General features: G+C 32.6%; 1 protein-coding gene across 1 annotated transcript; it reads right to left on the reverse strand.

Moving 5' to 3' along the window:
* Nucleotides 1-8,016: 8,016 nt before the first annotated feature.
* LOC136776125 (putative nuclease HARBI1) lies at nt 8,017-10,427 on the reverse strand. The gene is made up of 10 exons (XM_066731500.1): nt 10,337-10,427; nt 10,206-10,262; nt 10,025-10,053; nt 9,710-9,963; nt 9,196-9,339; nt 9,092-9,111; nt 8,844-9,010; nt 8,246-8,770; nt 8,109-8,181; nt 8,017-8,051 (listed from the first exon to the last, which is right to left on the reverse strand). Exons 1-10 carry the CDS (start codon nt 10,425-10,427, stop codon nt 8,017-8,019), a joined length of 1,395 nt encoding a protein of 464 aa, XP_066587597.1.
* Nucleotides 10,428-10,872: the final 445 nt, after the last annotated feature.

Consider the following 10,872-nt stretch of genomic DNA (forward strand, 5'->3'; position numbering starts at 1 on the left):
CATTGGAGAATGCAGATTAACGAAGGTTGTAAATGAAACAGAGAAGGATGAGGTTTAAACATATGCTAAACTTCCAGGTATGGAAATCAATAACAAAATTCATGTTTAAATTTTTTTTTCTTTAAACTCATATGGATTTCAACTGTCCGATAGGTTATATCATATATAGAAACAATTTTCCAGGAGACAATAAATCTTTCTTATTACTACGATTAAAGAAAAGCAGATAAATATTTTCTAATCGTTATTTAATATTCAATTATAATATAAAAAAAGTATTAAAACCAAATATTTACCTACGCTTCCCCAATCAGAATAGAAAGAAATTATTATTATTAACAAAAAAAATTATTCAAATTTAATTTTTGATAAGAATAACATTGATTTTTATAATATAATATGTAATATATCTTTTGGTACTTAGTGAGATTTTATTTCAGATTGATTTACAATAACGTGTTTATTGTGTCATTGTGCAGGGTTAAGGTGTAATATTTAATACAAGAAGTCAGAAATGATTCCAGTTTACCATAGAAAGAGCCATAATGCAAAGTTAATGTTGAGAGTTAAACCTAAGGAAAAGGTGGAGAAATTAAAAAATTAATTTGGAAGCCAATTTTTAATAGCGAAAGGCTTGCAGGTGATTTTGGGCATAAACCCTTTGAAATATATAAGTCAATTAAATCATAATTTTAATGATAACGTCATCTAGAAATGAAACAATGAAAAGAAGTCATCATATTAATATTTTCCATGCAATAGAATTTACAGTGAATAACTTTGCGAAACTGAAAGCAGTATATCCACAAAAGAGTGGCTTCCATTGTATAAATTGGTGTATTTCCTAGTTTATATTAATGAAAGGAAAATATAAATGGTACTAGTGTCCTGGAGAAAGTGCCATAATTCAAAGTTGATGTTGAGGTTAACAGCTAAAAAAGTGATGGATAAATATGAGTTAATTTATGAGAAAATCCTTGAGAGTGAAGTACCTGCAGGTGATTTTGGGCATACAACTTTGGAATTAGAAATCACATAGTTGATGAAAATTATAATAAAATTATGTAAATGTGTAAATATGAAAGGAATTCATAATTTCAATATTTCACATGTAATAGAACATACAGTGTGTAACTTCAAGAAACTGAAAGCAGTATACCTAAAAAACATAGACTTCCATTGCATTAATTGGTATATATTTTACAGTTTATATTAATGAAAAGAATATATAAATGTCACTAGTTTACCAGGGAAAGAGCCATAATGCAAAGATGATAGTGAGAGTAACACTTAAGAAAAAAGTGGATTTAAAGGTAAATTTAGAAACAAATTTTTGAAAGCGAAAGGCTTTAAAGTGATATTGGGTATATGATGTTGAAAATATAACTCAAACAGTCATTGAATCCTATGTTAAATGCCTCTAAAAGTGTAATTATGATAAGAACTCATCATTGTAATATTTTGAATTATATTTAATAGATTAATAAATTAATATCTCGAATTGAAGCTTTACATTATGGAACGATGAGAACATTGGAAAATGTTTTATTAGATTGAATTAGTTAAAACAATTTTTAGTTTTAATTCCTATATTCTTACAAAACGTTATAAGATCCCACAAAAAACAAGCTTTGCTTGTAAAAAAAGGACGGCAAGTACATAAGTCGTATTTAGTATGATTAATATATAGTAATATAAAATATTTTAATTAAAAAAAAATAGTGAAATCCAAATGTTAGGCAAGTATAAATTTTTTCCATGGCGAAAATTGAAATTTAGAAAAAAGTAAATAGTAATACAAAAATTACTTGCCGGGCCCGTAATATTCATGTGTAAGTTGCTATCTTGCAATATAAGCATTGCTTCTCGTAAGTTAAAAATGTGGCTATTTAATACGATTGCATACAACGGGCCTGGCAAGTAATTTTTGTATTACTATTTACTTTTTTCTAAATTTCAATTTTCGCCATGGAAAAAATTTATACTTACCTAACATTTGGATTTCACTATTTTTTTTAATTAAAATATTTTATATTACTATATATTAATCATACTAGATACGACTTATGTACTTGCCGTCCTTTTTTTACAAGCAAAGCTTGTTTTTTGTGGGATAGAACGTATACGCAAATATGTAGTTTGCATAAATTATTGTATACGAGAAAGAACAAGCCAGTCCACTGTGTGGCCCAAGAAGTGGATATTTTCGCAAAGTGGGTGCGGAAACAAATAAAAGGTAAATATTACAAATTAAGTTCGCAATTTACTTGATATTAATAAATTTTTTTTATGTTTCAGAAGCTGTTATTAGCTGAATGGGCTAAATATTATTGTATATTCGTTTTTATATAAGTTTCATGTTCGTTTTTAATTATATGATAAATGTTATTTAATAGTCTCTTTCTTTTCCCCTACTACTATTTCCCGTAATTTAATCCGTAAAAGAAAAAAAGAAAAAAAGAAAAACAGAAAAAAATGAAAAAAGCACTTTATAATTATTACTAACTCATAAAAGGAAAAAAATCTACCTAGTGCTCAATGTGTAAGGAAAAATGTAAAATCAAGTTAAATGGCAGGTCTATAGTAGAAAAATAGTGGGAGGGTCTAGGAGAAGTATGTGGAGGTAGAAAAGACCCTCCGAGGGCAGGTCTAAGAAAAAAAATGGCGGTTCGTAAGATGCTCAGGACCCCTATCGGTGTAGCTTTCCCCAGTAATTTTCGTGATCGCCACCTAATGGAGAAAAATGAAACTTTTTCCTCCACCAACTAAAATACAAAAAAAGTTCTCTGGGTAACTGCCAGGATAACTAACCATCCGGGCCCTAGGGTGATGGGAGAGGGGTAACCCTTAGGGAACTAGTGGACCCGTAGGATAACTAACCATCCGGGTCCTAGGGTCATGGGAGAGGGGGTAAGCCTTAAGGAACTAGTGGACCCGTAGGATAATTAACCATCCGGGCCCTAGACTGATGGGAGACGGGTGATAGACTAAGAGAGAAAGAGAAGGTGAGAGGGATCTCTCTCTCTCTCTCTCTCTCTCACTCCCCACAGCCAAAGCATTTCCTCCGCACACCCGCACTCTCCTCATCATCCCAATGAACCTTAGCTCTTAAGACACTTCCCCCGCACACCCGCACTCTCCCTCATCACCCAATATACCCCAGCTCTTAAGACACTTCTCCCCGCACACCCGCACCCCCCTCACCCCCATGTCACAGGAACCCCCTAGCTACCACTACTCACATGAAACATTGAATGCAATTTGCGTAGTAAAATACGCACTTCGATCCAAAGAAGAAACATCACTATCAATGACTGTAACAAAACAGCACTTAGAATTAATGAAAAATTCATTATATTCTTCAAAACTTGTTACAGCTAAAAGTAACCTAAATCTGCATGCTTATGAAGATAGTGATGATGATTTCGAAGTAGAATAAAATGTGAAAGGAAAGTCTGCACTTAGCGACTACTTTGCAAAGCTTCAACAAATTATTTCAGTCTGCATTTAGCGACTAGTTTGCAAAGCAATATGAATAAAAGCATTACAATTGTAAAGAGCAATGAAAGGAGGATTGTTTATTGGGTAGTGTTTAGACCTTAAAGAACCAGGGAGCTTGAACCAACTTTGATATAATCAGAGCAATGGTAATTCTTGGGGGTCGTGAGTCCCACACTACCAGCAAGGAGACAAGAATTGTAATCATAAGTCTGCTTGTTGGTGTGCATAAAGGCATTTTAATCTCTTTAAAAAAAGAAAAAAAAATCCCATTCCAAACGTTAAAATAAATGTAAAACAGTTGGTTAATAAATCATTGGAAACATATATAAGTATCTTTCGGATACTGAAGCATATACTCCTTTAACTATGAAACACAAAGGAGTTAATAAATATCAATACTGATATAATCAGAAAATGATTGTCCTATAATAACAGTGGATGTCTATGTGTCTGCTAAAATAAATACTTATTATATCCACAGAGCAGCAATATATGCATTTATATCTTTAAAAAATATTGTCACTTTCAATTGTGCTATGTTTAAAGTCAAAATGATATTCTCCTTCCGTATGTGAATATTAGAGAAGAAGAAATAATTTTTCGATCTATTTGACAGGTCAGCTGTTTGATCTCGAAACAATTACTCTGGGTTCAATAGCCTTTGGTTTTTGCGGCATTTACCCAAATATTGTGTGTTTATCAGTCTGTCTTCTTCTCGCACTTTAAATAGCGGGCTCTCTTTCTAGCGCACGCTTCAGTCTACCTGTTCGCTGCATAACACAGGATATCTCTGTTTTACTTACTCAATATGTAAGATTTATATTGTGATAGCCTTTTAATACAGTATATATGCTATATAAATACTTTGTTTGGCTACATCGTCTTATCTCTGTCAGTCATGCGCGTTTACTTGTCAAGAACGATGAATCGTTTTTCTATAATATGAGCTATTTCAAAATAAATTTATTGCAATAGATGTAATAAATTAAATCACAAATACAAATCTTGGGTTACTTATTTTTAATTCCACAGCCATCAGAAATATTCTTCGTAATGTTGGAGTCACTTTTTGAAGCTACAGCTGTTAAAGTCATAAATGATTAGATATATGTAAAAAAATATTTTATTTCATTAGGAAAAGACATTCGAAATAAATATACAGGGTGTAACGAAACGACCGCCTTTTCTCGTAACTGGAGGTTCGGGGTGACAAACTGAGTGCACGTGTAAAATTTTGTTCGAATCGTTCAAGAGGTTTAAAAGTTATTTCTATTTAAAAATCACCCTTTTTCAGTCCTTTTCGAACGACTTTAACTGCATAATGGAAAGTGGGGAAAGTGAAAAACAATTGATGAGCACCCAGCTAGAATGTAAAAATTATCGATCGCGTGCGGTAATACTTTTGCTATTTAATTCTTTAATCTGGCTATTAGATTAATTTTAAAAATAACAAAATCCTTTATATTACAATTCCAATTCAATTTAGTACAAGCATCATTGACTGATTTGATGGAAAGAGCGAGTTGACGCAATGTAAAGGAAAGTATCAAAAGCTAAGATATCGCGCGAGCGCAATGATAACTTAATAGACAATGCATGAGGGCATTCTCTTTCTACTAACGAAGCTAAAGGGAATGATTCAAAATCAATACATTGATGAAGGAGAAAACTAAACTCACCCATTAAATGTTCTGCAAGTTCCTTTAAATCGAAATTTTTGAAAAAGCTTCAAACTGGCTTTTCACTAATACTTAGCGTTCTCATAGGCACTACAGTCTTTAGTTTTTCGCTCGCTATGCTAGCAATTTTATCGAGTTCTCGCACAAACCATTCTATACACTCGAGTCCACGATATGATTTGTAAGTTGAGAGCGATGAATCACGAACGCTTTTAAAATAATAACCTATACTAAAAGGTATGTGTTTTTGATAAATACCAATTTCGTCATCCGTTTGCTCAACTTTTTCAAGCAAGCATTCAATGTCAGCGTATATGACAAATGGCACCCTCTCACTGTTCTTCATGTTATTGAAGGAAACCCAACGGTCCTTGTCAGGTAGCACAATTCTGATGTTTTTATTGAGTTGCGCACAATCACGTTCATGCGATTTTAGTTTCTCATCATTGTGGAAATAGTGTAAGCAACTATAGAAGGGAAAAAGTAATATTAGAATATAGAAGCAGTAATTATATATATATATATATATATATATAGTAAAACATACCGATCACAAATAAGATGAGAGCGTTTTCCTCTAGTAAGCTGTCCATTTAGCAGTCTGGAAAGGTTCCTGATGCATATAAAATGTGCTGCTCCTTGATGCTCGAGAAGAAGAAGATTAGCGTGTCTGGTCCTCTTGCATTTTGTTAATTGTAGAGGTGCTATGATTGTATTCTCATTCGTCTCAGTGGGTGCGTTCGGGGAGACACTATCAATGCTATTAACGCTAACACTACTAGCGCCGTTCGCAAAGACATTTAGCGCTAACAAACGTAAGCTCCGCGAACAGCAACAGTGTTCATAGCGTAGCGTGAGAGAAGAAGGAATGAGAGGGAATTTAAGGCCCGAATTTATAAACGGAACTTAAGCTTAGCACGATCTGAGGTAAAATTAATTGTCTCACTTTAATCTTCAATACAGTGCTAAGCTCAGTCTTCGTCTTAAGTAATTGCTAAGCTGAAATTCGAGCTTAGTTTGGTTTATAAATTCGAGCCTAAATTTTAATGCGCGCGTTAATGCAAGAAACTGTGTTTGAGCCGGTTTTAGTTGTTAGGCCCAGTGTCTTTTCCCATGCTCCGAATCGAATCCAGTTTTCAAAGTTCTGCCCATTTGGTATGTAGTACATATTTAACTTAATCAAGTACTCCTACATAATACAGGCATTTTGTTTACGTATTTCTAGATTATTTGGCTCATAATTTTCCCTACAAAACTAAATTTCATTTGAATTCATGCAATATGGAACAATTATCAAATTTTGTGCAAATTACAATTCACGATAAAGAATTTAATGAGTTTTATACACTCAATGTTTCACCTGACGATGCTGTTAAAGCAGAACAAGGTATGTTTTAGATATTACAAATAAATAATTTCAATTTTCTTTTTATTTGGTTATATTTTATTTTGCATATAGATGAGTTCTTCGCAACATCATTATTGAACCAGGCTCGTGAACTTTGGCTACTAGAGAATGAAAGTGGTAAATTTTTTGCATCATTTTAAACTTATTTCTAAAATGTGAATCTTTTATTTTTGTTTGATGTCTTAAATTTAATGATTTAGCTAACAGTTCAATTACTGTTAATTCTGCAGACAAATCTTCAGTTGAAATGAGATCTTCTACCTCTGCAAACTCTGAAATAGACTACTCTGATACTTTACCACATCGCAGAGTACTCACTGAAGAAGAAGAAGAATTCGTAGATGGTAATAAATTTGATTTTTATCATTCGACAATAAATGTTCTGTTCTCATTTAATAAATTATTTAAAAGTAAAGGTTTATAACATATACATATACAGAACTTCTTAATACGAGATCAACTATGTATTTCTTCATTTCTTATTTGCTATTCAGATATTTCTCCTAAAAAATAGAATCATATTAAACCATTGTCAGTGTATAATTATTATACAACCATAGAGCCGACTTATAAATTTTGAGAGCAAATATATTATATATCTTTCATTGTTTTCAGATCCAGGTACTTTGTGTAATAATTCTTCTTCTCCAAGTATTAATAACCAATTTAAATGGTGTCATAACGCTGTTCTGTTATTAATTGAAGAATATCGAAAGAAAGAAAATGAAATGAATTCAGGCAAAGTGAGCCAAAAAAGAGTATGGGAAGAAATCTCTGGAGTTTTAAATACAAAAGGTTTTAGCTTCACATATAAACAGTGTATGACAAGACTCAACACTATGAAACGCACGTATAAAGCTATCAAAGACCACAATAGCCGTTCTGGGAATAGTGCTCGACAGTGGAAATATTTTGATGTAAGTCTTTGTATGCATAATGTAAAAATATATTATTATCTGTATTTGTTTTCAATGATTATTTTGATTTTCTTGCAATTTTAGATCATGGAAAGTCTTATTGGAGAAAAACCATTTATGGCACCTATTGCTACAATCTCATCAACTAACGTGACTACTAATAATAACGATGAGGAGTGCAAGAATTCTGAATCTCGTAAGTACCAATGATATTTATTCAGAGTAGTAACGTTAAATAATAAAATTTCTTTAACAGAAGTATAATTACCTGATTTTAGGTAAACGTAAGCTGAATAACTCAGATGTTATTAGAGAACTAAGAAAAAATGAAGAGGAGAAGAAGAAAAGGCATATTCAAAAAATGGAAATAAAGCAACAATTGCTAGAAAAATTGGAACATATATTAAATAAAATTTAATGAATAACTGTCGTAATCAGTAAGTACAATTAATTATTTGATGACATGTGAGGTTATGTTTAATGCATAATATCAAAAATATTACAGGTTGGCTTAAAACATCTTTAACATGTTACCAAAATGGTTTGCTGTGATTAAAAGACTGAGTGATATTTTAAAAATACATAAATAAACCTAAGAAATACAAATAATGCATTTTTCTATATATGCAAGGCATAAGTATTCGTATGAATGAGTGTATGGTACAAAAATATTGGTCTGTGATAAATAAAAGAAAAACAAAGAATTAAATTAAACTTTATTTTATTAAATACATTTATACATCTCTCATATTTAATCTTGCACATATTAAATTTCTTTTTGACTTTGCAGCTGCTGTAATTGATGCATTTGTGTGGTTATCGACACATATGTTAGGCTCTGCAGATGAAATTTCTTCTACAATTAATTCATCATTTTGTAATAAACAAATATTGTGAAGAATGCAACATGCCAGTATATGCATGGGTATAAGATCCAGACGTTGCATAGCAAAGACCGTTAATAGGCTTCGGAATCGTCCTTTCAAAAGCCCGAATGCTCGTTCAATTGCAATTCTTGCTGACGAATGACACCAATTGTAATTTAGCTGCCTTTCTGTCAAGTGGCCGTCATCTCTATATGGTGTCAGTAAATTTTCATGTAATTTATATGCTAAATCACCAACCAGATGACAATCTTGTGGAAATTTTAAGTCATCTCCCAAGTAACTTTCCACTTCCGATTGTCGGAAGACCCGCTGATCATGCACTGATCCCACTTGTCCAGTATACACATGTGTAAATCTGCACTTATGGTCGCAAATAGCCTAGAAACCAAATTAATTTTTATACAAATGCTATAAGGGATTCATCGTGAATATATTTAAAAAATAAACGCACTTGTAGCTGTATCGAATGATGGCCTTTTCGATTAACATAAGACGCATGATTGTCTTTAGGAGCGGGTATGTTAATGTGCGTTCCATCTATTGCACCAATGACTCTAGGAAAGCCACTACTATTTTCAAAACCATTCATTACTTCTTCTAAGTATTCATTAGATGGCCATTTAATGAAAATATGGCTTTTGCTAATAATCGCTTTCACCGTTCTTCGCGTTATATACATGAATGTACTCCTTCCAACACCAAATCTTTCACATATAGATCTAAATGCATAAAAATAGAGCAGGGTAGATTATGCATGTTATGCAATGATAGCATATAATGGTTTATTTTAGAGCTAATTATACCTCAAAGAATCAGGAGTACCAAGCCTCCATAAAGTTAGCAAAAGCTGTGTTTTTGGAGCAATCATTTGATTTCCACCATTTATTTGCCTTATTAATTGCGGTTTTAATAAATTTAATATAAAATCAAATGTTTCTGGATACATCCTACAACAATTTTTTATTTTATACTGTAGTTATCCATCGTTTATGATTTTATTGAATGTAAACCAATGAAATACAAATTTCAATTACTCCAGAGAGAAAAATAACTTAATAAATATATAAACTATGGAAAACTATTTCAAATAAGAATTGTTTGGCTGTTGGGGACATAAATTGCTGATGACATCAATTTCATCATAAAGGGTCAAGGCATATAATAACATGTGCAAAGGTCATGTATCTATGTGCAATTCTAAATCGAAAAATAAGTACTGGACAGGACATACAGATATTTTTCGGTTCAAGGACATGGACTCATCTTTTAACACGAACACAGGACTTTGGAAAGCATTAATGCTTATTTATTAGCTACCTGAAATTAGATTTAAATTGCTCCTTCGTAAAATTTTCCACAATACTATCCACATAATTCTGGATACGATAAACAATTAGTCTCCTACCAAGTTTTAAGGATATTTCAGCAATTTGGTTTTCTTCATCTGAAGATGACGAAGAGCTCAAAATCTCTTCTACTACTACTGCAGCAGCTGCATGCAATACTATTTTCTTTTGCTCTTGCTCCATTTTTAATTTTAAAAGTATTTTTCTGTAGAAAAATCTTAGATACTGATAATTGAAATTCACTTTAAAATTTAAATGCCAGTGCAAAGCTCTGATTGGCTGTTACGTTGAAAGTTGCTACCGAAATGTGATTGGCTATTGATTAAACTTTAGAATAAGCGCTGCGAGTTTTGATTGGCTGAAACGCTCAACGCTGTAGCGACACAAGCTCGGATAGGATAGTGTTGATAGCGTGCGGTAATGACGTCACAACAATATTTTATTTGCGCGTTCGAAACTGCACGAACAGTCGGTAGCGCTGAATAGCGCTATACCATCTCCCCGAACACATCCGAGGGTGCGAACTGCGTTGAAAGCGTTTAGCATGTGAAGTCATAAAAGTCATAAACACTATTCGTTTGCGCTACTGAGCAGTTACATGAACAGTTGGTAGCGCTAAATTGCGCTAGCAGTGTCTCCCCGAACGCACCCAGTCTCTTCCACCATAGTAAAAATATTAATAGAGACATCATTATCTTCCTCAAATTTCGGAATCTGTTTTAATGTAGTCGGAAACGTTATACTTCTAACATCGAAAACATTTGTAAAATGAGGATATGAAGATTTTCGTTGTGGATGAGTATTCGGTTTTGCCGGATAGAGTGCAGCCGTTACAGCCCATGCAAAACATGTATTATCATCACTGTGTATGTTTATCACAGCCTGTTTATTCTTAATAGATTCTGGAAGCTCGATGGCACAACCTATATGCAGCGGGTTATAATAATTTATATTTATAATTAAATTCAGAATTTTTTCCAACGCCCATCCGCTATCACGCTCTTGAAACTCACTCAATTCTTTTAGAATTTTCTCTATTATATTTGTATTGTACCATTCACTAAAACTATCAGTTTTGTATAAAACTGCATTGCGGGTTGAGATATGTTTAATATCACTTATCTCTTTACAAAT

Source organism: Prorops nasuta, unplaced genomic scaffold (genome assembly GCF_024137725.1).
Source record: "Prorops nasuta isolate Cenicafe-Biocafe unplaced genomic scaffold, Cenicafe_Pnas_1.2 PNAS00009, whole genome shotgun sequence".
NCBI lineage: Eukaryota > Metazoa > Arthropoda > Insecta > Hymenoptera > Bethylidae > Prorops > Prorops nasuta.

What these genes read in the sequence shown, in the direction of transcription:
- LOC136776125 (XM_066731500.1), bottom strand. Translation starts at nt 10,427, where the DNA reads ATGTCTCTATTAATATTTTTACTATGGTGGAAGAGACTGGGTGCGTTC. An exon ending in ATCTATATGTGAAAGATTTG is followed by an intron (nt 9,011 to 9,091) that starts GTGTTGGAAGGA and finishes TTTTCATTAAAT; the next exon opens with GGCCATCTAATGAATACTTA. An exon ending in TATAGAAAAATGCATTATTT is followed by an intron (nt 8,052 to 8,108) that starts GTATTTCTTAGG and finishes TTTTAATCACAG; the next exon opens with CAAACCATTTTGGTAACATG.